This window comes from Vespa crabro, chromosome 1, assembly GCF_910589235.1.
Source record: "Vespa crabro chromosome 1, iyVesCrab1.2, whole genome shotgun sequence".
Classification (NCBI taxonomy): Eukaryota; Metazoa; Arthropoda; class Insecta; order Hymenoptera; family Vespidae; genus Vespa; species Vespa crabro.
The window spans coordinates 22,278,091-22,304,716 of NC_060955.1; the positions used below are offsets into that span (position 1 = coordinate 22,278,091).

At 28.3% G+C, this 26,626-nt stretch overlaps 5 protein-coding genes across 13 annotated transcripts; 2 read left to right on the forward strand and 3 right to left on the reverse strand.

The window, feature by feature from the left end:
* Positions 1-636: 636 nt before the first annotated feature.
* LOC124426989 (lachesin) lies at positions 637-5,160 on the reverse strand. Of its 2 annotated transcripts, XM_046969368.1 has the most exons (6): positions 4,910-5,160; positions 4,498-4,739; positions 4,157-4,413; positions 3,676-4,079; positions 3,264-3,381; positions 637-3,105 (listed from the first exon to the last, which is right to left on the reverse strand). In XM_046969368.1, exons 1-6 carry the CDS (start codon positions 4,953-4,955, stop codon positions 3,084-3,086), a joined length of 1,089 nt encoding a protein of 362 aa, XP_046825324.1. In that variant the 5' UTR covers positions 4,956-5,160; the 3' UTR covers positions 637-3,083. The 2 variants fall into 2 exon arrangements, with proteins under 2 accessions (XP_046825324.1, XP_046825334.1); XM_046969378.1 differs by lacking the exon at positions 3,264-3,381.
* A 390-nt stretch (positions 5,161-5,550) lies between these two features.
* On the reverse strand, positions 5,551-7,008 carry LOC124427282 (S-adenosylmethionine sensor upstream of mTORC1). The gene is made up of 2 exons (XM_046969988.1): positions 6,766-7,008; positions 5,551-6,578 (listed from the first exon to the last, which is right to left on the reverse strand). Exons 1-2 carry the CDS (start codon positions 7,006-7,008, stop codon positions 5,646-5,648), a joined length of 1,176 nt encoding a protein of 391 aa, XP_046825944.1. The 3' UTR covers positions 5,551-5,645.
* Positions 7,009-7,037: 29 nt separating this feature from the next.
* Positions 7,038-10,116, forward strand: LOC124427281 (protein phosphatase 1L). The gene is made up of 9 exons (XM_046969972.1): positions 7,038-7,188; positions 7,299-7,379; positions 7,706-7,951; positions 8,023-8,220; positions 8,294-8,602; positions 8,701-8,857; positions 8,970-9,100; positions 9,176-9,483; positions 9,615-10,116. The coding sequence occupies exons 2-9, from the start codon at positions 7,344-7,346 to the stop codon at positions 9,697-9,699; spliced, it is 1,470 nt and encodes a 489-aa protein (XP_046825928.1). The 5' UTR covers positions 7,038-7,188; positions 7,299-7,343; the 3' UTR covers positions 9,700-10,116.
* A 1,483-nt stretch (positions 10,117-11,599) lies between these two features.
* Positions 11,600-14,438, reverse strand: LOC124429384 (cysteine protease ATG4B). Of its 2 annotated transcripts, none has more exons than XM_046974626.1 (11): positions 14,192-14,438; positions 14,052-14,124; positions 13,758-13,921; positions 13,493-13,663; positions 13,236-13,413; positions 13,072-13,151; positions 12,859-13,010; positions 12,682-12,760; positions 12,428-12,567; positions 12,178-12,343; positions 11,600-12,110 (listed from the first exon to the last, which is right to left on the reverse strand). In XM_046974626.1, the coding sequence occupies exons 3-11, from the start codon at positions 13,858-13,860 to the stop codon at positions 12,043-12,045; spliced, it is 1,137 nt and encodes a 378-aa protein (XP_046830582.1). In that variant the 5' UTR covers positions 13,861-13,921; positions 14,052-14,124; positions 14,192-14,438; the 3' UTR covers positions 11,600-12,042. The 2 variants fall into 2 exon arrangements, with proteins under 2 accessions (XP_046830582.1, XP_046830671.1); XM_046974715.1 differs by having other exon boundaries at positions 13,493-13,685; positions 14,192-14,437.
* A 107-nt stretch (positions 14,439-14,545) lies between these two features.
* On the forward strand, positions 14,546-26,600 carry LOC124429098 (cAMP-dependent protein kinase type I regulatory subunit). 7 transcript variants are annotated; one of them, XM_046974153.1, is made up of 11 exons: positions 14,546-14,599; positions 17,107-17,168; positions 17,292-17,472; positions 17,568-17,801; positions 17,872-18,177; positions 18,339-18,462; positions 18,541-18,674; positions 18,780-18,922; positions 19,025-19,145; positions 19,236-20,245; positions 20,398-20,679. In XM_046974153.1, exons 2-10 carry the CDS (start codon positions 17,113-17,115, stop codon positions 19,410-19,412), a joined length of 1,476 nt encoding a protein of 491 aa, XP_046830109.1. In that variant the 5' UTR covers positions 14,546-14,599; positions 17,107-17,112; the 3' UTR covers positions 19,413-20,245; positions 20,398-20,679. The 7 variants fall into 7 exon arrangements, with proteins under 7 accessions (XP_046830109.1, XP_046830019.1, XP_046830276.1 ...); XM_046974063.1 differs by lacking the exon at positions 14,546-14,599 and adding an exon at positions 15,572-15,612; XM_046974320.1 differs by lacking the exon at positions 14,546-14,599 and adding an exon at positions 15,883-15,901.
* Positions 26,601-26,626: the final 26 nt, after the last annotated feature.

Genomic DNA, 26,626 nt, shown 5'->3' on the forward strand with positions numbered 1-26,626 from the left:
CGTGATCTGAATAACCTCAAATTTATTTAATCAAATTATCTTATTAATAATAACAATAATATATATATATATATATATATATATATATATATATATATATATATATATATATGTATGTATAATTATACTTGATTAAAATAAATTATAAATATCATTTATATTGTTTCAATATTAACAATAAATGTATATACATATATATATATCAATGATCGATATTTATTGACAAACGTTTGAAATTGAAACGCTATCGTTTTATGTCTGGAAAGAGTCACGATGTTTTGGAATATCCAATGTATTCTCATGTAACACGACGTAATTTATATTAGGGGCGTATTCTCTTTGTCATACGTAATCATTCGATGCTCAAGTTATACGTGACTAAAGTACATAATATATTACGATGTTAACTATATATAGTGAACCATTTGCATATGATTTGAAAGAATATACACACATATTTTTTTATAAAAAATATATTATATATATATATATATATTAAAAATATATTATATATATATATATATATTATGTGTATATATATATATATATATATATATATATATACACATAAATATATATAGTCTTTCTTGTTATATAAATATAGATATATATATGAAATAAATAAGAAAAAATATATTAGCATTTAAAATTCATTTATTAAAATCTACACAATATTATAAAAGCAAGTATAAAGTTGGAAATATGTAAAAGGATTATACAAAAGTGTTATTAAGATTCTATCCTCGCTTATTTGCAATATCGTAAGATATATACGCGTCTTACAATATACATCGTGATTCTATTTTATTCATCTATATACAGGGAGTGCCGAAAATAAGGCAAAGAGAAGCTGCATTTGTTCGCAAGATTTTCTTTTCATTCATTTTTTTGATCTTTAAAGAATCTTCGTTATACCCCCTCCCTCCCCAGGGAAAACATAAACAACCTATAAGATATATCATATTTTGTTATCAATAATTATTTCATATTATATTCGAAAATATATTATTAAATTTTTAAATAAGTAAACTTGAAACCTCTTAAACATATAAAATACAATCTTTAAAAACTATCACGGCTGAAATTTTACCACATAAAGAAATTTTGTTTTTTAATATTGTTCAAGGAACTTGAATAATATTAAACACTGATTCCTTTTTTTTTTGCTATTCATATGGCATAACAACTGCAATAAATTAATTGCAGTTGTTTTTTTACTTATTGGCTTCTATGATAACTTTTAAAGATTAAATTAAGTCCCGATTAAAGGATTAAATTTAAGTACATTCTGCATTAGGTGCAAACGAAAAAAATTATCGTTTTTGTTGACAATATATTAAAGAAAATAGAATTATTATACTAAATGATTATAAAATGGAAAAATTGTGTATGTTCAATCCTTAATTTTCACTGCTTTAACAATGTCCAATCATATCTAACCTAAACTTTCCTGACACCCTGTATATCAGCTACCATTTAATATCCTTGTTAGATTTTAGTATTTTAAGAAAAGACTACATAAAAAAAAGAAAATGGTTTTTGCTAATTGAAATAGAGAAAGATAATTAAGATTACTTGTAAGAAATACAAAAAAAAGAAAAAAAAAAAGAAAAATAAAAATAAAAAATGAACAAATAAAAAAATACTACTCTTTTCATTACATACACTACGAATGCCACTGAACATAGGGCACAGAATTACACAAAATATGTACAAAATTGATTGTATTAAAAATTGAGATATAGTATTGTGATGGATATGTACTACTTCTCTACTATATTATTATTATTATTATTATTATTATTATTATTATTATTATTATTATTATTATTGTTATTGTTATTATTATTATTATTCGCTTTAGAATCAGTAAAAGTCACAATATGTTTCTATGTTTTTCCATGCACATATATATTTATGCAATTAAGATAAAAATTGAATAGATAAATTATTGTTATTTTCTGATTGTAATGTTTAAATGTGCACGAATAAACAGTTTTTTTTTATAATGTATAATATCTCTCTATTAACTCTCTGTTAACAAATTTTTTTTTGCAAACAAGATATTAACATGAATATTAATTTTATACTTTGGCACATACCAAAGACATTATTTAACAAGGCATAATGCCTAGAGAAAATACTATTCAAAGTTATCACTTCAAATTTAATTTTAATTATCTTATTCGTATCACCAAAGTGTTTCACGTTAATTCAATTATTTGGAAGATAGACTCTTTGAGATTAACTCTTTGAGACGCGTCCCAATATATATGTATTTTACCAACGCATTTGTAACTATAGATCGTTAATAATTTATGTGTTATATTCTCATCACATACTTTTATTAATATGAGCAAGCAGAATAGAGTAATTGTGGTAACTGGAGTTTAAAGATTCTTTTATACGATACTAGATTCTGCAAAATATTCTGCAGCATCTTAAAAACATCTAAAAGGTAATAATCAACAATCGAGGTATTCATAAATTCACTCTCTCGCAATATTGTTATTCTGAAAATTTTTATGTAATAATCTTCTTAATAATTTGTTGCTACACCCTTGGTGTTAAATGACTAAAACATCTTTTATAACATCTACTTTTGTAACGATATTACTTCATTATATTCATCAGTTATACTGATATAAAGACCTACAGAACTTTATTAATTATATGTACCACTACTGTGTCATTACTATAAACTTTTGCTCTGGAATGTTAATTTGTACTACCAACATTCATATTGCCAACGTATTGTACTTCTCTCAGCATGTGTATACACAATTTGACTTGATGTATATATATTGTGTATACACAAGTAAGAGGGCATGCATATCTATATATATATATGTATTAGGCTTCATCTTTAACTAAGTGTGTCATATTTGTGTCATAATTCGTCTTGATATTTCAATAGTAAGTATCTAAAGATATATGTAATCTAAGTAAAAATGTCGGATATCAGGCCCCCGGGATTATACTACGTTTCTTAAAATCTATCAAAAATAGTGATACTAACTGCTGCAAGTAGCCACTTCGATAATGAACACTGATTCGCAGTTGCCCACTGAAGTCCTGGGTAGTTAATATTTGGCATTGAAATTTCTACAAATATATATTATTTCAAATTAATATACTATTAATGTCTATAATAGATAATAATTATTTAATGAACATTAATAATAATAATGATGATGATGATGTTGAACAGTCAAACACAATCTACTACAAATATCAAACAGAAAGAATCCAAAATGACATACCTCATCAGTATGGTAATAACTAAAATAAGGATTATCAAGGGTCCTGAAGAAACTGAGGTCACACCAGTTCCATAATGAACTTGACCACAAGCTGGTGGACAAACTGGGGTAAAGGTTTCTGCGCAAAAATAAGCAAACATAAAAAACATGCATTATACAAAACGAAAAGTCGCAATAGAAATAAATTGATAAATGATAGCTATATGGAAATATTGCTACGTAAATTATAATAAACACAAGTGTTCAAAGCCATTCAAGGTCATTCAAGGTCATTCAAGTGAAAAACAAAAAGATATATTGTAACACTTGCTACTACTAACGCATGCCTTATATATACAATATGTTAATACTGTGCTCAGGTACTAAAAATAAGAATAACAAATAATAAATTAAGAAATTGATATATACTTACCAAAAAGCTCAACTTTAGTTTCTGCAGTTCCTAATTTGTTAGAAGCACGACATATATATTCTCCATACTGTTTCTTCTCTATTGTTATTATTCGAATTGTCGTATCACTATATTCATCCGCAGTTGCAAAATGAGATATACTGTGATGCTGATTGTTTACCAATACAGTGCTATCTTTCAGCCAAACTATTGCAGGTGGAGGATAAGCTTCCACATGACATTCTAAATCCATGTCATACTGTAAAGCTTGACCTAAACGTGGTCGAGGTGCCATTATTACAGGAGCAAATTCAACTTCGACATTAATATTACGTCTTGCGCCACGTCCTACCCCATTTTCAGCGATGCAATAATACGTTCCACGATCTTCTTTGCGAATAGTAGGTATTTTGAGAATATTTCCGCTAGAATATTTATATTTTGTTATTTAAGTTCATCTTAATAACACATTAATTAATATCACATTAAAATCAATATATACCGGTAAATAGATCCACCAGTTGGTAAAATAGCATTGTTTTCTCTGCGCCATGAAATTCTTGGTTGCGGAAATCCTCCTGCATGACATTCTAGTTGTACAGATTGTCCTTCGCTAACGACAAGAGATCGAGTCGAATTATCGCTGATAATAGGTGGTCTTCGTACTTGCAATTCTACTTCTGCAGATATTCGATTATTAAGAGCAATCAATACTTGACATACGTAAAACCCAGCATCTGTTTCTTGTATGTCCTTTATCTGTAACAATGATACTTAATAATAAATATAATCAGTAATAGAGCTAATGCAATGAAATAATATAAATCTTATCCATTTCATTACCTGCAGTGTATATGTAGAAGATGCTTGATCATATCTAAGAGCAAATCTGCTATCTTTTACAATTAAGGCACTATTCGTAGAAAGCGGTAACTGATCATAACCACTCTCTTTATTCACTTTTATCCATAAAACAGGATATTCCTGGCCATATTGCACTGAACAAAGTAGTTCAACTGTTCCACCAATATCCTTAATTTGTATTTGCGAAATATAAGAAATTGTTGGTGTACGTTGACATGTTGCTGAAACATCATTTAATTAAATTATCTTTACATTTTCAAAGAAAAAAATTATCAATATATATGATAAGTTTGATATATTCTACGTGTCACAAAAATTTAATTGTTTATATATGTATATATAAAATGAAACAATATAAAAATTGTGAGAAACAAATTTTTAAGCAATTTACCTATCTGTATTATTGCAACAGTAAGAATTAGTATAATTCTCATCATGATGCACCAAATAATATTTAAATGGCAGTCAAATATTTTTCACTATTTCAATATCACCTTCGTTTACTCCGCTAAAAATGAACTTTTTCTATATTCCTGATGTAGTAAAAAATATTTTATAAAAAGAATTATTGTAGAGCAATCGATTGTAATAGTGTTTTTGGGCGAGGAGAGAACGATGCTCACAGGTGTCTGTTGATCGACAATAAATATGGCGCATGACGCTACATCCCTAGTCAAAAAATCAACTTTACATTTTAGCCTTCTTTTTATTTTTATTATTTCGATTGGAAATTTAATATTATAGAAAAAAAAAAAGAAATTACATGATATTTAATATATCAATTTATCAATCCATTGAAATAGATTTATTTGATATTAAGAATGATAGATTATTCCGGAAGTACTATGGCGACACTAAATCATTTTTTTACGTTTCAAAATCAATATTGATTCGAATCTATTAATTAAATAATATATATGCATTCTCGTAATACACACGTCGTAAATTACATTTAATTAAGTTTTCAAGTTGAATATGTCGCAAGAATTCAGTAATAAGGTAGATTTTTATGTTATGAAGAATACTTTCAGTTTCATTAATTATTTTTCTCTTTTTTTTTTTTTTTCTTTTTATTACATGTATAATACAATAATAATTAAAGTAAAAAATCTTATGTAGAAATAATGTTATAATTCAGCAAAAGGTAATTCATTGAAGGAACAAAGTAAATCATGTATGTCATGATTGCTACTCTCATTATTATGTTTATCGTCAACAGTTTTAAAATCTTGAGGAATAAAAATCTTATCTTCGCTTTGACACAATATGTTGCTCTCTGAAAAAGTTTGCATGTTTGCCCACCTCAGTGCCACTTCTTTGTAAATACATTTTCTAAATATCAAGCAATGTATATGTCGCAATTTTTCATATTTAATTCTCATAAAACCCAACTTGGATAAAACATATCTCCATGATTTTATTAACTTAGCATTTGCACCGACATGTTTTGAATCAGGACTAATAATAAATAATATACCATTTTTCTTCAATAAATTATATGCTTTGCTACAGCAAAGATATCTTTGTTTTGGACATGGCATATATTCTAACAATAAAGAAAATACAACAACATCAAATGATTCTTCGCGTAATTGTAAAATTTGTTTTTTATCTGCAGATAGGATTTGTTCTCTTCCTATATCGACACTTAAAAAATCACACTGTAAAACGTTAGGTTGAACAGCTACCAAATCTATTGCCGTTACTTTGAACATATCTTCCATTTCAAAAGGATTGTAACAACTTCCTACATCTAATACTGAAATCTTTTGAAATGTTTGTTCTCCTTCATTTAACAATTCCTTATCATTATAATAATTCTGTTTGGAGACCAACATATTTTGTTCCTCTATATTATTACCATTTAATATCAACAATTCACCCATTTTTCCTTTTATACTAAATTCCCTATTAGAATATTTTTTTTTGCCACCATTGAAAAAATATTCTTTACATTGAGTTTTGATCCATTCTATTCTACAATAAGTTCCACTTAAAGAATCTGTATTATTGCCTTTCCAATGCGTAGTTGCAAGATCCTTCATCGACATAACATATTTCTAAAAAAATAATTGAATTAAATATAAACCAAGCATATAATAAAATCTATATAACAAAATACATATATTTCATTGTAAGATGTCTTAACAAATAATAATAATTAATATAAAAGTATCACGTGTCATCATAAATATACATATGTACATTAAAATAAAATTAATAAAGAAGAAAAAAAGATAAGCAGACCTGTAAAACGTCGTTACGGCTTACATGTTTTTGCCATGCTATTTCTGCACCATATTCTTCGCATTCTTTTCGTAATAAAGCATGAATTTGTTTAACAACATTAGCTAATCGTTTGTGTTCTTCGGTCGCCATACTTATATTCGGTACGCATGGAATGTGTGTGTGTGTGTGTGTGTGTGATGTGTGTAGGCGCGCGCGCCTGTGTGTAACTATAGAAAGATTTTCAGTAGCTATATGTGTCATCGTATCTTCTCATGATTTTGATGACGTTCACCCTTATTTATCTACCGCAAAGTGCTGCAGACTGCAGTACCACGGTCACAATTGGTATCATCGTATCTCGTTGATACTTAGAAATGTAAAGTATTACGAGATATATTTAATACGAATTTTTTCAAGTGGTACCATACTATCTTTCTCGATGTGCGTATTTTCAATATTTTCTAATATAATTAGTGTAATACAGTTTTTCTTCAATTTAGATTGAAAACGTCTTTAAGAATATTAATTAACTTTACTCACGATACTTACAGTGCTAGCCTAAAATTGGATCTAATCTTGGTTTCTTAGAATATACTATGGATGACGAGCTTGAAGATAGAATCTTATATCAGGTATTTTCCAGAAAATTATATCTCGCGTATTGATTACGTATTTTCTTTAATTTCATATAACAATATGTTGATTAATAATATATGAGATTATTATTTTACATTTTATTTTATTACTACGTTTTAAATTTATTGCTGAATATTTTTTTATCCGATGTAATGTCCAAAAAATATTCCAATTTATTTAAACAATAGGAGTCAATGGTCATTAATTTCAATACAAAATATATTAATATTTATTAATAGTTACATAATTTATATAAAAGAATATATAATATTATGATACTTATATACGTAATTTATTATTTAAAGATATCTGTCGTTTTTAGACTTACGTGTCTCATATGAAACTGATGTCAAAGTTCACAGTGGGTATTCCAGCTGTCTTAAATGCTGCTGTCAATACACCATTAGGTTATTTTTGGAGAATCATGAGAATCTATGCTTTTAAACCAGAGGTATTAATTTGCTGCACACTTTTAGCAGTAATGCTTCTCTATATACAAGCTGTCGATCCTTGGAGTAGAATGCTATTCGATAAAATTCAATATACTCTAGGACGTACAACATCTAAGGTATTATAATCATTATTAATGTGATAAAATGTTATATCGATATGAATAAATTTTTTATATAATTCAATTAGGTTTCAAAATTGCAATTTCTTGTCAATGATTCTGTAAATAATGGAGTAAAACTTAGCTGGGAATTAAAACAAGGGAATATAGCTGCTTATGCTGTTCAAGGTCACAGAGCTCGCATGGAAGATCGCTTTGTGGTAAATGAAAATTTAAATAATACCGGTGTATCCTTGTTTGCAGTTTTTGATGGTCATGGAGGAGAGGTAAGTTTTAATCTTTTTAAAGACAAAGAGTACACATATGATTTTCAAATTAATAATTTAATTTTATTTTTAGTTTGCCGCAAATTATGCTCGTGATAAACTTATTCCAAATATAAATAAAAAGGTGATAGAGCTAAAGGATATGATAGCTGGTAGATTTTCTGAAATACAAAAAAATAATCAAATAAATAATCGGCCAACATTTCAATCTGAAAATAAAAAAGATGAAAAAACAGACCCAACCACAATTGAACGTAAGAAATCTTTTCGTAAAACCGTTAGTACTTCGATAACGGACGATTGTATGAAAAATAGTGTTGGCGTTACTGATCCAGAATTATTGGATAAATTAGATAGTCTATCACGGCCAATCACAAGGGAGGTATGACGATTATAAATCTTTTCGTAACAAGAAAGAACTTCAAAGAAATGTAATTGTTTATTTTGCAATATAAAAAATGTGTTACATTTATTTTCCAGGTAAGGCCTTGTAGATCAGGTGAGACTCAACCTGAAATTGATATGACAACCTATTTAGATGGAGATAAAATAAATTATGGTAGACTATTAACCGATGAAGTTTTGGCAGTAGATCGATTATTAGTTAAAGCAGCTAAAAAAAACATGGATGTAGCAGGTAAAAAAGTTTGTTCCTCATTTTGTATTATTATTAGATATTAATATTTCATATTTTAAAGCTAAATCTCTCTCTCTCTCTCTCTCTCTCTCTCTCTCTTTTTATAATATAGGTACCACTGCTCTGATCGCACTTTTAGAAGATAATAAATTAGTAGTAGCAAATGTTGGTGATTCTAGAGGTGTAATGTGTGATGGAAAAGGCAATGCTATACCTTTATCGTTTGATCATAAACCACAACAGGTTTTTATAAATCCTCATCTTTAATGTACGTTTTATATTATTTTTCATTGAATCGTACGTTTATATTTCATTTAGGAAAGAGAGAAAAAGAGAATATATAAAGCTGGTGGATTGGTGACATTCAATGGAGTTTGGAGAGTTGCTGGTATATTGGCAACATCTCGAGCTTTGGGAGATTATCCATTGAAAGATAAAAAATTAGTGATAGCAGATCCAGACATCTTAACATTTGATCTAAGCGATCACAATCCTATGTTCCTTGTTTTGGCATCTGATGGACTATGGGATACTTTTACAAATGAAGAAGCTGTAGCATTTATCAAAGAACGTATAAACGAGCCACATTTTGGTGCAAAAAGTATTACATTACAAAGTTATTACAGGTAATGTATCAACAAAGAACATACATTTTTTCAACAAAATTATAATCAAAGATCTTTTCAATCCATTTTCATTAATAATAAAAAAAGAAATCAATGTTATTACACAATGTATATTTATACAAATTTTACAGGGGATCTTCAGATAATATCACAGTAGTTGTAATCGACTTACGAGATAAGAAATATAATGGAACAGAATCAAAAAGGAATCAGTAATTACTATCTTAACTGTTTCCAAAGTATTATATGATAAAACTTCCTAATGTTGTTTTTCCAACAACTCTTCTAGTCATTAAATTCAATTTAATATTTGAATTTATGAAAGCGAAGAGAAAGAATGGGTATATTATTACCACAATATTGTGATTTCACCAAATATGATATTTGAGAGTTTATTAATGTGTAAAATAAGAGATTATTCATTTTTGTTATCAATTTTCATTTGTTATTATTATAATATATATTGTAAACTATATTTTTTCTTGCACGTGCCTTATTTCTTGGCTGTGTAATTTTCAAACATGCTTTGAGCATTCTTCCATCTCTTTAGCTTGTATAACTTATAATGACTGATTTTTGGTTATTTAAAAAAAGAAAACGAAAAAAAAAAAAGAAAAAGAAAAGAAAAAACAACATCTGGAACTTGTTTCCTTTTTTAAATCCATTTTATGTGATAAGTGTGAAAACTGAACATTGTTAATTATAAAAGTATTTATCCCGTCAATCTGACGTTAAATGTTTTGGGATTTTTATATAACACATTTAAGATGTTAAATTTTTTCATATATACACATATAAATACATGTATATATACATGTATATATATATATATATATATATATATATATATATATATATATACATATATATGTATATGTACATATACGTACGAGAAACATTAAATACGTGTAATAAAAAAGTTATTGGAGATATTAATCATTTTTAAATAAAATAAAATTTTTAACAACACGTGACAAAATATATTTCTTCCAAATATTTTTAATGAAAGCCACATACATTGTATTTATTTTAAATGCAAAAATTTTTAATTCGAATTAATATGCGCGTTATGTATCAAAGTAACTCTAATATCTATCTGTCATTTTAAGTTGAACTGTTCATCAGAATTGTTATATAATATGTGACGAATTAATAAGTTTATGATAATACATTATAAAATTTTAATGAGAAGAATAGTTATTTTTTTATCAAATATATCGGATGAACTTTCTAAATGTATAAGCAGCGCGATTTATACATGTAAGTATGTATATATGATTTGATATAAGCAATCATTTAAACATACATGTTGAAGAAATGTAATACCAACAACAAAATAATAATGTAATATCTTAATACTTATTTTGTTAACATATTAATAAAAATGATAATATATAAAATTTACTTTATAATGTACGTACATATATGAAAACATTGCACATAATTAATTATGCGAGATAATATTCGAAAATCATCTATACAAATTCATTTGAACACTATGAATTCTTCTCTATGTTGAACATATTTATAAAGCATTATTATATTTTTTAAAATGTATCTACAGAATGTATAAGCAAGAAATTCTAATTTCATTTATCTCGCTTGCTTTTTCTGGAAATATTTATAATTTTATCGAAAAACAATATATGTCACGCCAGCGTGTATATGTGTGATGGATGTGCCTAAAAATGTATCGAATAAAAATCAGCAGAATAAAATATCGCTATGTATTCAATGTATAGTTTCTATATAAAGCATTGTATGTTGAAGAACATGGTGGTATATTTTTTCTTTTTCTTTTTTTCTTTTTTTTCAAAATTTTCAAGAATATACTTTTCAAGAATAGTATACGAATACCATCATTTTTATAAATTGTGTAATCATGTTTATTTATCAAGTAATAAGACGATAAATTGTTTTTCATTTAGTTTCTTATAAAAAACATTTTCTTAGTCAATATTTATATATGATTCACTGTATTATATATATATATATATATGTATATATTTCATAAATATAAAATATATATATATTATATATATAAATATATATATAATATATTTATATATATATATATATATATATATATATATATATATATATATCAGTTCTACAATATTATTCAAATATAAAACTGATAAGAAATGTTCTGCTAATGTTTCTGAAGAATCTGTATTTTATATTCTTTTCTTGTAAGAGATATTATAATTCAACATTTTAACTTTGCACTATAAAGAGATTTATGTAAATATATGAATAGTTATAGTATCTCCATTTCCATTCTGTGTGTAACTTGCACTTCTATATCTTTTATATGTGTATGACATATTTATATATGTGAAATATTATTAAATTTGTAAAGATTAAATTTTTTTATAAATATCTTCACATATAATAGAAAGACATATTTAGTTTTAAATCATTTAAATCAGATTATAGTAGTAAAATAATAGTAAATTGTTACGTTGAAATCCACACGAAAAACAATATATGAATTTTTTTATAAGAAATAAAATTAAATCTTTTAAGTCGATTACTTGTTGTTTCATATATTAAGTGTCAACCAAGTAATTCAAAGTCTTCATCAGATGTATCATATTGACGTTCTATATGTTCAAAATCTAAAACTATAATAAACCAATATATTCAAGTGTCTAAAAATTAACTTAAGTAATCAATTCTATATTAACTTACAATTAGTAGCTCCTATTGCTTCAGATACGACATCTTCAGCCGGTGACCAATTAACTAATCTCTCTGAAGATAATTCAAATAATGGTTGTTTCTCAGGCTCTAATAATTCATCTTGCATAGTTTTACACATAGATTTAAAATCCTTTTCTGTAGCACAGAAAAAGCACTATAACAGAAATAATATATTTCCAATTAACATTGTATCTTATATTTTGTTACATTGCACAATGAATTACATGGTTATACTTACAAGTGCTACAGAGGGATCAATTTCTGTAATAGAAATACGACTAGCAGATTTGCAATGATATGTGAGATCTATTTCTCTCTCATTGTCAATATTAGCTGAACGCTGTGTCGTGTGTGGATCCAAATAAATCACTTCATCTCCTAGAATATCATAACTTTGTTTTATTATTTATTACTCAAAAAGACACAATAATATTTTGTTAAAAAAAAAATATATATATATATATATATATTAACGTTATATCGTATACGTACCAACACAGCCAATAAAATACAAAGCAAGATTTGGTTTTCCACCGATTACTCCTAGAGATTGTGGTATCTTGAATGAAGTCTAAAAAATGATATGCTCAATTTGAATATCTTTCTCTTTCAAAGATATAACTTCTTCTTTGGTTGTTCATGCAAGTATTACTATTATTTTTATATTACTTTAAGTCCATTGAGGTAAACAGGATTAATTTCATTCAAACCAAGACGAAGTGGTATTAATAATAATAAAGGCTTCCATTGGCTCGGTGCTTTCAATGGTTCTTTACCATCTACTTCAACTGTTGTACCACCTTCCACTCTACATTGTCTTACTATAAATGATAAATAAATGTGAATTAAAATATGATAAGCTTCACATTGCAATTTACTTACTGATATCATTAACTATTAAAGCATTATCCAAAGCTACATGTATCGTAATAGAGCTCCATTCATCGTACACAACCAATTTTCTAAAATAATATAATGAGAAAAAAAATCATAATTAGTTTATATTGTTAATATTTTATTGATGCGTGATTAAAAAAAATGTATACTTTAATACTTGTGCAATGGTATTTGGACCAAACCATTGTCCGACTTCTTTTCCTTCTGACGCTCCCATTAACGCTATTTGATGAATGGAGAAAGGAGCAGCTCTTTTATCTTCAAAGCGTTTCAATATTTCCAGGTACGTCATATTTTTTGTTTCTGGTGTCCAACGCCAATCTCTGCCTATTATCATTGAATTTTTGATAATGTTAAATTGATAAAAAAATATAATTAAAATAATATCACATCATAAATATATTACCTAAATGTAAAAAGACTAAAGCTTGACCAAGAACCATTTGCCCGCATCTTAACATACAGCCCCATCCTTTGTCAGTTGTAAATGTAGAATTATAACCACCGATGGGAATGAAACCTCTACGGTAACTAAACCATAACTTGGATAAGATATCTTTACGTATTGCTTCTAATTCTGAAATACAATGTTAATCCATCTATATTGTCAATGATTATATGTAATTATTATATATTACAACATATATATATATATATATATACATATATACCTGTTAAAGCATGATATTTCTTTCCAAGAATCCAAACAGGTTGATCTATTTGGGGTATATCTTCTAAATCATCGCATATATTTTGCGTAAAAAGGCTATCCATTCTTACAATGTAACAAGTATTAACTTGTAACAAGTTAACTTGTGAAATGCATTAGCGAAACCTGATTAATCGCAATACATAGATTGTATAAATGTAAACAAAAGGAAAGTTCTTAATATGTCACGATAAAATACGTAAAAATAATATTTTAATGAAAGGAGAGAGAGAGAAAAAAAAAAGGAAAAACTTACTTTTAGTAGAAAGAAAACATTGGTCATGGTACTTCCCAGGACATTGTATTCCCATCAAAAAATGTGACAAGGACTAACATGCGAATTTATTGAAATATTAACAAAGAAATTAATGTGAGAGCTCTTTAAGATTTTTATACCTTATCAGAAAATACGTCTCGGATGTGTTGCAAACAAAATTTTCAACTTAAATGATGATTAAGACAATGAATAAACGATATGTAAAATTAATTAAATAAATCTTATTAATAATTCCTTTATACTTATTTCTATACTAAATGTATATGCACAATTTCCAATATAATGATTCATAAAATATCTTCGAGGTGGCTAAGATGGAAATCTTCTGTAAAACATTACGCGTTTTCTAGGTGTATGCAATGTACTATTGAAATTCTGACGTTTTCCGACAGATGGTGACATTCGTCAATCCTTGCACGTGGTCGTTGTACCACGTGACCATAAACTTTTTCATATCCCCAATAATTGCTCTTGGCGGGTCATAACGATCTGTACTACTAGGATTTTATCAACGTAATTTTTCATTGGTAAAGTACAATGATTTTATTTGACAAATTTATATATTCTTCGTTCCTTTTTCTTCTTTCTTTTTTTTTTCTTTTCTATTATATTCATTAAAAAAAAAAAAAAACCTAGCTAGAAAATTATTTAATTAATAAAATCTCTAAGGAATATTTGATATAATGATATCATATACGTAACTACTTTAAATACATTTGTCGTCCTCTGCATTTATTCCGCTCAGTTAGCTTGAAGAACAATTTTCTTTCATGAATCAAGTTCAATTGTCTAACGGAAATGTATATACGCATTGATATTTTTACAAATATTTCATTTGTTTTTTCTTTTTCATTCTTTTTTTTAATTGTAACAATTATGAACAAAAATGTTTAACCGCAAGATTTATATATATATAAAAGAAAAGATATAAATAAGTAAAAAAAAAAAAAACAAGAAAAAATTGTATTATATTGTACTGTTGCAACTCATATCGATGCAATTCATTTTTATAGAACAAATATTTATAATATTCCATGGCTACGACTTTCACAAATCTATCATCCTTTGGGTAGACACAATTACATACATACATATATATATATATATATATATATATATATATATATATATGTATATGTATATGTATATAACAGATTTCGCCGTAAACTTAATGTGTTACGCGTTTTTTTATTCGAGTAAATGTTCTAAAAAAGAAAACGTGATTTGAGGCTTTCCCGACCGAAAGACATACATAGTATGAAAGATTAAAAGTTATTATAAAATAGATTAGACTATCTGTCACACCTTTTTTAGTTGGATTAAACCGAAGATAAACCTTTTATAAAGATAAGTAATTGATGTACCTTCATAAAATATATATATACGTAGCTTAAATATTTATGAGATCACGAATAGCAAACCTACAGTATATGCCACGGAACACAAAGTGAAAGTCTTAAGTTTCCTTGTTGAACCTTCTTAGCTGAATCAAGAACAAGTTAGTCTTCGGTCGATTGTCTCTTTGGACGGTTCTATGCATGTACGTATATATATATATATATATATATATATATATATATATATATATATATATATATGAATGTGTGTGTATATATATATATATATATGTATATATATGTATCTATTAAAAAAGATAAAAAACAAAAAAAAAAAAATTAAACAATTTGTGATCAAATTTGTGAAACAATTAACTCTTATTTTTCTTCGTTCATCTATATTTACTCGTAATAATAATCGATAATCGATGAATATATTAATATTGATGTGTTTGATTTGATAAGATATCTATACAGCTGTTATGGGTATATGTATGTATATATATATATATATTCATATCCTTGAAATATTTGTGAAAGAAAGAAAGAAAGAGAGAGAGAGAGAGAGAGAGAGAGAGAGAGAGAGAGAGAGAAGATAAACGAAATAATTATATCATTAATGAAAAATTCTACATATTTATATCTACATTAGAACATTGGTGAAAAGAAAAGAGAAAAATAAATAGAGAGAGAGAGAGAGAGAGAGAGAGAGAGAGAGAGAGAGAGAGAGAGAAAGAGGGATAGATAATAATAAATGAAAAAAATGTTATCAATTTGAAAATTCCTCTTGTGTGTCAAATTAAAATAATCTCAAAATAATTCAATAAAATTTAAATTCGTTAATATCTTCTTTCGATAAATGACGCGGGATCTTTTTTATTTATTTATTTATCTTTTTCTCCCTCTCCTCCCATAATTTTAATACGTAATCGAATAATGTATAGGAAAATTATTGGTGAGAACGATAAGTACGATTTATGTTAGTTTTCTTACTTTATGTTTTGTTTTTCTATTTCTTTTTTCTTTTCTTTTGTATATCATTTGCGATACATAATTTACGATAGGTGCGTAGTAAAAAAGAAATATATGATCGTATTGTACATATATACTTTTCAAACTTACTGATATCTTCGAATATGTGTACGAAAGAATCTTATGAAACGGTACTTTAAATAAATCGTTCATACACGTCCACGGAATTGTCGTTTTTGCGTAATAGGTATTATAAATAATTGAAATAAGCGAAAGAGAGAGATAGAGAGAGAAAGAGAGAGAGAGAGAGAGAGAGAGAGAGAGAGAGAAAGGAAGGAAAATAAAGAGATATATATATATATATATATATGAAAATGTCATGCAAGAGAATTTCTATGGATACTAGTGTTCTCGAAAAATTAATTCCAACGCATTCCGACGAGGTATTAATGAAATTTTTATAGAAAAGTAGAATAATATTTGGTTTTCGTGTTAATTAGAATGAAAAAAATACATTGAATATTCGTAAGCGTAGGTATTCATTTTCGAAACGAAAAGTTTCACTTATAATATTTGTAAGATCATTTCGCACATATGTATGTATGTTATATGGATACGAAAATGTATTTCAATTATTTTCAAATAAATATGCGCATATATTAATGATTTTTTTTACATATACATATATATATATATATTTATTATATATAATGTGTTTTTATTAGGATACTATGGAGGAAAAAAAAGCGGGGGAAGAAACAACAACGAAAGATACAGGATACGGAACGTAAGTAATTATATCGATGTCGATTATTTCAGAGGAAAATTTTTTAGAAGAGTCTAGTGTTTTCTTATGAGATATTATTTTTTTTCATTATTGTTTTTTTCCTTTTTCAATTTTTTCTTTAAGTGTCAAATACAAGGACGAAATCGATGAATCCTCGTGGAAATTTTGGAAGAAAAGAAGATACGTTGTGGCAATTTTAGCGTTTCTAGGATTTTTCACTTCTTATATACTTCGCGTTAATTTGAGCGTCGCAATAGTTGCGATGACCGAAGATAAAATCGACGAGAATGGAAAAATTTATCGGGTAAGTTCCATTGTTATATTCGAAATAAAATATTATTACATATATCTTATAAGAATATTAAACGGCAATAATCATAAAAATAATTGTTTTTATAGAAAAAAGAATTCGATTGGGACTCGAAAACTAAAGGACTTGTTTTGAGTTCATTTTTTTATGGATATTTGAGTACCCAATTATTAGGTGGATGGTTGGCTGCTAGAGTTGGAGGTAAAAGAGTATTTGGTCTTGGTATTGCAGCAACAGCATTGTTTACTATCATTACGCCTCCTCTCGTTAGAACAAGCGTATATATTCTAGTCGTTTTACGTATTGTTGAAGGAATTTGTGAGGTAAATATTCTTCACTTCATTTTACTCATATCTAATCAATATATTTCTAAATCCTATTATTTGTTCCTAGGGTGTTACATATCCTTGCATACATGCAATTTGGGCTAATTGGGCACCCCCATTGGAAAGATCAAAATTAGCCACCTTGGCATTTTCTGGTAGCTTTTTAGGAACCGTTTTTGCTATGCCTGTTTCTGGTATAATGGCTGAACATCTCGGTTGGTCTTCAGTTTTCTACGTATTTGGAGCAATAGGGCTTATTTGGTTCTTTGCCTGGTGGATCCTAGTCAAAGATCATCCTGCAGATGATCCTAGAATATCTCAAGCTGAATTGGAATATATTCAAAATAGTATCGGTATTACCGTAAACAAAATGGTCAGTGCAAAAGTACTTTCTTTAAATTAGTTATCAATTTATAATTATTTAAAAAATATATATTTCAATATATTGTAGTATATAATTTATATATTATCTCAATATTGATTTTATTCGTCTGTCAGTTTGATATATATTAATTATTTATATTATCTTTATAGAAAATAAAACATCCGTGGAAAGCTATGTTGAGTTCTCCACCTGTTTGGGCTATAGTCGCTGCTCATTTCAGTGAAAATTGGGGATTTTATACCATGTTAACCCAATTGCCAACATTTATGAAGGGTCGGTATAATCATCCGATTGTTTTAACCCTTTTATGTATCATATGATTTCTACGATATTATTTTTGGATATTATTAGACGTGCTCAAGTCCGAATTGGAAGCAACCGGTTTTATGTCTGCTCTTCCTTATTTGGCGATGACCATAGTCGTTCAATGTTCCGGTCAACTGGCTGATTATTTGAGAACAAAAAATCTTTTGACGACGACTCAGGTATTTCTGCGGATTTGTAATCGAATCTATTGTGAAAAGAAGACGAATAAAAAAAAAAAAAAAAAAGGCAAACATCGGTAACAATTACTTTATTTTGTATTCTAGGTTCGTAAAATATTTAACTGCGGTGCATTTATCTTTCAAACGATCTTTATGATCTCTACTGCCTTTATCTCGACTAAAGTAGGAGCAGTTATCTGTATCACCATAGCGGTTGGCCTTGGTGGCTTTGCTTGGTCTGGCTTTGGGTAATTTTTAGAATTCAATTTTATATATATATGTCATATAATTTATACATTTAAATATATCTACCGATAATAAACCGTTCAATATTTTTTATTCATTTATAGAGTCAATCACTTGGACATTGCTCCAAAACATGCCAGTGTTTTAATGGGAATAGGTAATACAATTGCAACATTACCAGGCGTCGTCAGTCCTATTATTACTGGATACGTCGTTCAAAATAAAGTGAGAGTTTTTAGATTATATATAATTCATTAATTATAAATATAATTATAAAGCATTTTTGGGACTAACTATGTTTAATGTTTATTTTAGAGTGCAACAGAATGGAGGACAGTATTTATTATTGCTGGTTCAGTGTATCTCATAGGTGCTATAATTTATGGTATTTTTGCATCCGGCGAAAAACAAAGTTGGGCCGATGATACTTCGAAAAAACAAGGCGAAGAAGTAGTTTATGATAATCCAGGATTAGAAATAGATAATTTATAATTAATAAATATTTTAATGAAAAAAAAAAAAATTAAGATAAATTATAATTAATAATGATCGAAAGAATCATTTGGCTGTAATTATATGTCAAACATATAGACGATTTTATATAAATTGATAATGTATTATATTATTATTATTATTATTATTATTATTATTATTATTATTATTATTATTATTATTATTATTATTATTATTATTATAGAAATTTCTGTGATACGCTCATGTAACGTAGGTTTTTCTTTGTAAACGTTATTTATCTTTCAAAATTTTGTGTAAATAAAAAAAATATATCTCTCAATAAATGATATATAAGAAGTGATATTACCGACAGTCGGTATAGTTATTAATTCGTATGATAGACGGCATTGTAATATCATTCCAAATAATGCTATAATTGTACTCGGTCAATCATAAATTCAAATGAGAGAATATTCGATAAATATATCGAATGTTCGATATCCGAATCGATTTAGTTCGATATAACACTCTATCTCGCTATGGTTGCATCTTCGAGTTATCGCATTTATATATGGTATGAGATTAACAGTAGTGAAGAGATGTAGGTGGATTGACAATTCTAGTATTATATCTCTTGTATTTGCTGCGACGTATAGAGAAAGAGAGAGAGAGAGAGAGAGAGAGAGAGAGAGAGAGGAACAAAGAGAGAGAAAGGGAGAGAGTCTTGTGTTAAAAGTTATTGAAATTATCATATTGATACATTGATAACACTGATATCGTTGTTCGTGATACTAGAAAATCTTCATAAAGCATAATGTTATAGGAGAATGAGACGTCGTTATTAACTTGTGCGTCATAATTTTTAATTAATGGTATGTATTTATTTGATCACCATAAAATGTATATTCAAATGCTTTTTTTACTTCTTGAATAATTTCTTTTTTTTTTTTTTTTTTTTTTTTTTTTTTTTTTTTTTTTTTGAAGTAACAAATGCGTGAAAATAAAATCTTTATTTTTTTTCCAGATTCCCATGTTAAGGCATAACTCAAAACCGTGTTAGACAGAACTTAAAATTGTTTTCTATTGCGGCCTTAACAACTTTCATATATGTATGTATATCGCTATGAACAACAACGACAACTGGATATTTGTCACCAGTTGTCAAAAAGATCATCATCGTCGTCAAGAATGCGAGATGATTCAAATAATCGATTTGGGTGAAGGACTATCGAAAAGATACTAGCAATAAAGTGTTAAGTTGTTCTCATCAATATGGCGGCGAATCTCGAGGAAGAGCAAAGTTTACGCGAGTGCGAGGAATACGTTCAAAGGCATAACATTCAACAAGTTTTAAAAGATTGTATAGTGCAACTCTGTGTGGGCAGACCTGAGAATCCAATATCGTTCTTGAGAGAATATTTTCAAAAATTGGAAAGGGTATGTATCAGAAATGATCTTAATCTTCAATTTCTTAACCTTATATATAAAATAGATTTTTAATAACATGATTGTTTTAAAACAAGAACATCAGAGAATAATATTAGATAATCAATTAGATAATACAGATTATGTATTCTCTTAAACAATTCAACGTGTTGTTAAAAAAATTATGTTACAAATTATTAATTTGTTAATCTCAACTTAGGAATTAATTTTTAAACGATATTAAAAGTATATCGACAAAAGGTATATATATATATATATATATATATATATATATATATATATATAAAAATCATATTACCAATGACTATACTTGTTCGTATGAACTATCAGAAAATGTTAAAAACTTGATCTTTTTTATAAATTTTTACATTGCTTCAGAATACATACACATAATATATAGAGTTTCAATGAATATTCGAATACTACATACTATTAAAGACATATATGTAAAATATCCAAATCTTGTTCTCTTTTGTAATTAAAAAAGATAATCTTATGATAAATTCAATCATTACAAAAAAAAAAAAAAAAAAAACAAAGAAAATACAAGAATCCTAGTTAACATAGAAGACAACGTATTTAACAACATATGCAAACAAAAGAAAAACATTTTTAAAAAATAAAAAAGAAACATATGTATCATAAAAACTTGACCTTATTGCATATTATCATTATCGCAACATATAATGAAAAATAAAATTATTAGCCGGACTAAATATTGATAAGACCTACGTCACGCGTAAGTCATTTGGTACGTTTAATGTTAATTTCCCGCTATATACTAACAGCCTTGCAAAAAGTATATACGATCCTTTTTTATACGTCACCAAAAACATATCTTGATCGTAGAGTATAGTAATAGTTGGTAGAGAAGGGTTGGAATAGGGATAAAGGAAGTAAGATGAAATTGGTACGGTGCGATAACGATGACGTAAAATCACGGCCATGACGACATCGAGCGAAAGGTGCGCGAGCGACCTCGGCGCATTCCATATATCACAACAGCAGATAGGCAGACAGACAGACAGACAGACAGACAGACAGACAGAAAGTAGCACCAGCATGGATACATACAAGCACAGAGATGAATTTAAAAGAGCAAAAGCTGCTATCCTGATAAAGAAGGTTATTATTTATCCCTCATAGGTACATGCGTTCATAAGAGAAGGAAGCAAAATATATGAGAGAGAGAGGGTGAGAGAGAGAGAGAGAGAGAGAGAGAGAGAGAGAGAGAGAGAGAGAGAGAGAGAGAGAGAGAGAGAGGTAAGGTTGAAGCTTCGCGCGTAGATGAACACAATATGAGAACAGAAGAGAAGAAATTAGGTGGGGATAATAAAAGATCAAACTAAAGAGAGAGAAAGAGAGAGAGAGAGAGAGAGAGAGAGAGAGAGAGCGAGAAAGAAAGTAGAGGGGGAAATGGGGTGGATATAGGGATGGTTAGTAGAAGGATGGTGGAAGAGTAAGGTAAGCATGTTGTACAGGGGCCACGGATCTAAACATAGCATATGCTCGAAATATAACGAGGCAGAACCTTAGCCAGGAGGCAGCACGCAAACGTAACGCATACACACACACACACACACATCGACGTAGTTCTCCAAAAATTTGGAAACTAAGGGGAAAGAGAGAGAGAGAGAGAGAGAGAGAGAGAGAGAGAGAGAAAGACAGGGAGAGGGAAGAAAGAGAGAAAGATCAAGACATCGAAAACGATGTTTAGTTCGTAGAAATCCGTTGATAAATTAAATGCTCGATCAACAACGTGTATTGCTAGTTAAGCAGCTAGCTAGCTAGCTCGCTCGTTGATTCTCTACGTTCTCACTTTCGATCTAGAAATACAATTTTACTATATAACGAGAAAGGTGGAGAAAAAGAAAGAGAGAGAGAGTGAGAGAGAGACAGAGAGAGAGAGAGAGAGAGAGAGAGAAAGAGAGCATCCGTGTCGCCGCCGTAGCGGAAAAACAAGTAGCGCGGGATCGAGCGTCGTGTGTTTGTAGGGTCATCGGTTAATCAGATTCAGGGAGGCCTTAGAAGGTAACGCGCGAGAGAAAAAGTACCAAGTGAAACGTCAATCTACGAACGACAACGATCGAGTATTAACCTATCTCTTCTTCTTCTTCTTCTTCTTCTTCTTTTTCTTCTACTACTTTTTATTTTTTTTATTTTCTATATTCGATATATGGAGATATAGATTTTCTACGATTATTTATTTATATATTTTACTTTTCTTTTACTTTCTTTTTTCTTTTTATTTTTTCTTTTTGGAAAAACTTTCATTATCATTTTTAAGTATATTGTCTTGTATGCGCGCAACGCGTAACGAGTTACCGCGGTACATCTTTCAAAGATCAACGTAGTACAAAAGAGAGAGAGAAAGAGAAAGAGAGAGGGAGCGCGCACGCTATTCGACTGAATCTCGTTTATATTCTTACGTGCCGAAACCAAAAACGACAGGGAGAGAGAGAGAGAGAGAGAGGGAGTTAGAAGGGGTGAGAGAGAGAGAGAGACGCATAAAGGATGAATCACCAGGTACGTGTGATGTCGTCTTTTAAAAGAAAATATACAAAAAGAAAAGAGAGAGAGAGAGAGAGAATATTATATATATATATCAATAAGTTCGAAGAAATTTTCGTATGTTTTTCTTTTTTCTTTTCACATCGATAAACCTATTGGAACGTTTGAAAAAAGTGCGGGGTTTATTATTTTTTTTTCTTTTTCTTTTTTTTTTTCCTTTTTTTTTCTTCTATCTTTCTTTTTTATTCTTACAAATTGACATACATTTTTACTTGCCATTTTTCTGTTATGTTAAAACTTTTTTATCATACGTATTAAAATATTCGTAAGAAATCAACAATTATTTAATTTTCATTAAAGCATCATTATATGTATATCCGATATTAATGTTTATAAAAGCACTCGTGCGTGATAACGCCAACTGACCTATGCCATTATTCGTTAACCTTCCTTTCCCCGCGACATCCCTTTGTACTTCGTAATATTGTTCACATTATATTATTTAATCTTTTAATGATAAACATTAGAAAAAGAAGAAAGAGAAATAGTAGAAAGAATGGCCTGATTTTTAATTTAAGATGGAATTATTTTTTATCGTATCCTTTATTAGGAAAAGAAAAAAAAAATTATGATTTTATAAAATATTTGTTACATTAAATTTTAATATTTTATGATTTTACGTTGGTAGGAGTGGAATAATAAAGGAAAATGATTTTTAGGTTAATAAGATTTTTAGGTTAAAACAGACTAAGATATAATTTTTAATTGTTATAAATCTTTCGTTATTAAATTTTAGAATCTAATTATAAAAAGAACTTATAATGTTATAAACATTAGAGAGAAGATGATTTTTAGGTTAATAAAAATTTTTTCCTCTCCCTTCTCCCCATAGATCTTAAAAATGTCATGATTTTAATGTATGAATTATGAAATTTAATAGGAACAAGCTCACGATGCTAAACAGCAAATCGCTACGAGTCCCGAGGACACGGAGGATATGCCTGCCGGTCAACAAGGACCACAAGTACCAAGACGTCGTGGTGGTATCTCGGCAGAGCCGGTATCAGAAGAAGATGCTACTAGCTATGTTAAAAAAGTCGTACCGAAGGATTACAAAACAATGGCTGCTTTGAGCAAAGCTATCGCTAAGAATGTTCTCTTTGCTCATCTCGATGAAAATGAACGATCTGATATATTCGACGCTATGTTTCCCGTTACCTTTTTACCTGGAGAAGCGATAATACGTCAAGGTCAAGTTCTAATGCACATAATATATATAGGATGGGTCAAAAGTTCCTAGGCTTGTAGTCTTACATACAAAAAAAATTAATCTGGAAAGACTTGAAAAAGAATAATTGATTTTTAAAATCACCTAGTTACTTCTGATCCACCCTGTATACATATGCATATATATATACGCTAATAAGAAAGAGAGAAGATCTCTCTCTTTCTATTATTTATTTCTCTAAGGTCGTATATATATATATATATACATACATACATACATACATACATACATACATACATATATATGTAGGTTTTGCTTGAATTTATTGATTTTTTTTGTCTTTCTTAAAGGTGACGAAGGTGACAACTTTTACGTAATTGACCAAGGCGAAGTAGAGATATTCGTTAATGGTGAATTAGTAACGACGATTGGAGAAGGTGGAAGTTTTGGTGAACTTGCATTAATCTATGGGACTCCACGTGCCGCTACAGTTAGAGCAAAAACTGACGTTAAATTATGGGGTATAGATAGGGATTCCTATCGTCGTATTTTAATGGGTTCGACGATAAGGAAACGAAAAATGTATGAGGAATTTCTTTCTAGAGTTTCGATCTTAGGTACATTGTTTCTTTCTTTTTTCCCATCCCCATCTTTGTTTATATTAATTTCTAATAAATGATAGGAAATATGTATAGAACTATTGAGATAATATTCTTCTTTTATTTATAGAATCTTTAGACAAATGGGAAAGACTCACGGTGGCTGATGCCTTAGAACCAGTTGCGTTTGATGACGGAGAAATGATAGTAAGACAGGGTGAACCTGGTGAAGATTTTTATATCATTGTTGAAGGAACTGCTGTAGTCTTACAACAACGCTCAGAAGGAGCGGAACCCCCTGAACCTGCAGAAGTGGGTCGTCTGGGTCCGTCCGATTATTTTGGTAATGTTTTTTTCACATTATAATTATTACTACTTTATATATATATATATATATATGTGTGTGTGTGTGTGTGTACTAATATGTGTAATAATAAATGATTAATAGGGGAAATAGCATTATTACTGGATCGACCAAGAGCAGCAACGGTCGTAGCTAGAGGTCCCTTAAAATGCGTCAAATTAGACAGAGCCAGATTTGAACGTGTCTTAGGGCCGTGTGCTGACATTTTGAAACGCAACATTACTCAGTATAACAGTTTTGTATCCCTTTCGGTATAAATTCAATCTGCAAGAAAAAACCATACAGATCATATCGATTCCAATTTTTCAGACACTATGCTTCAACAACAACAACAACAACAACAACAATAACAACAAACATAATGTTGACATTTTTTCTATTTCGTTAATGCTTCATTTGTTAAAATGCATAATATATGTCGAGTATTATTAATATACATAAATATTGTATATCATTAGGAAAGGAAAAACAACAAAAAGAAAAAAAACCTTAATATATAAGATTATTATAACGCACTATATAGTAGTTAGCGACTCATCAACGCGTAATCATCTGGTTATCTCATGTAAACTGTGTTCCTACAAAGTGCTCATGTTTTTTTTTTTTTTTTAACTGTTGTCAAAAATCTATATTACTGTTTATTGTTTTCATTTGAAAATTTGTATTCTATGATAAGCATACGTTATATTTATACGTACATCTCCATACAGTATTATTACTTTTGTAATATCATAAATCTTGATGGATAATGTTTTGTAACAATGTCGCTGGTCGACGGTGGTAAAAATGTTATAGTATTCAAATGAGTATATAGAATTTGTCAATGGTGTATGTGTTAAATGATAGATAATTTCAACATATTCTTTTTCGACTTAAATATCCTTCATTGCACTACATTAATATAATATTTCCATAAATATATGAAGACATATAAATATGCCGATTTATTATTTATTATAACAGGATTGATGAGTGATTAAACGAGTCGCGATCTATGATTGAAAGTGCGTTTATTAGATTTGATTTATCAATAACACAAAATGTTCGGAAAATTAAATAATTTATTATGCACAACATTATACATGTATTTTATCTTACAATTAAA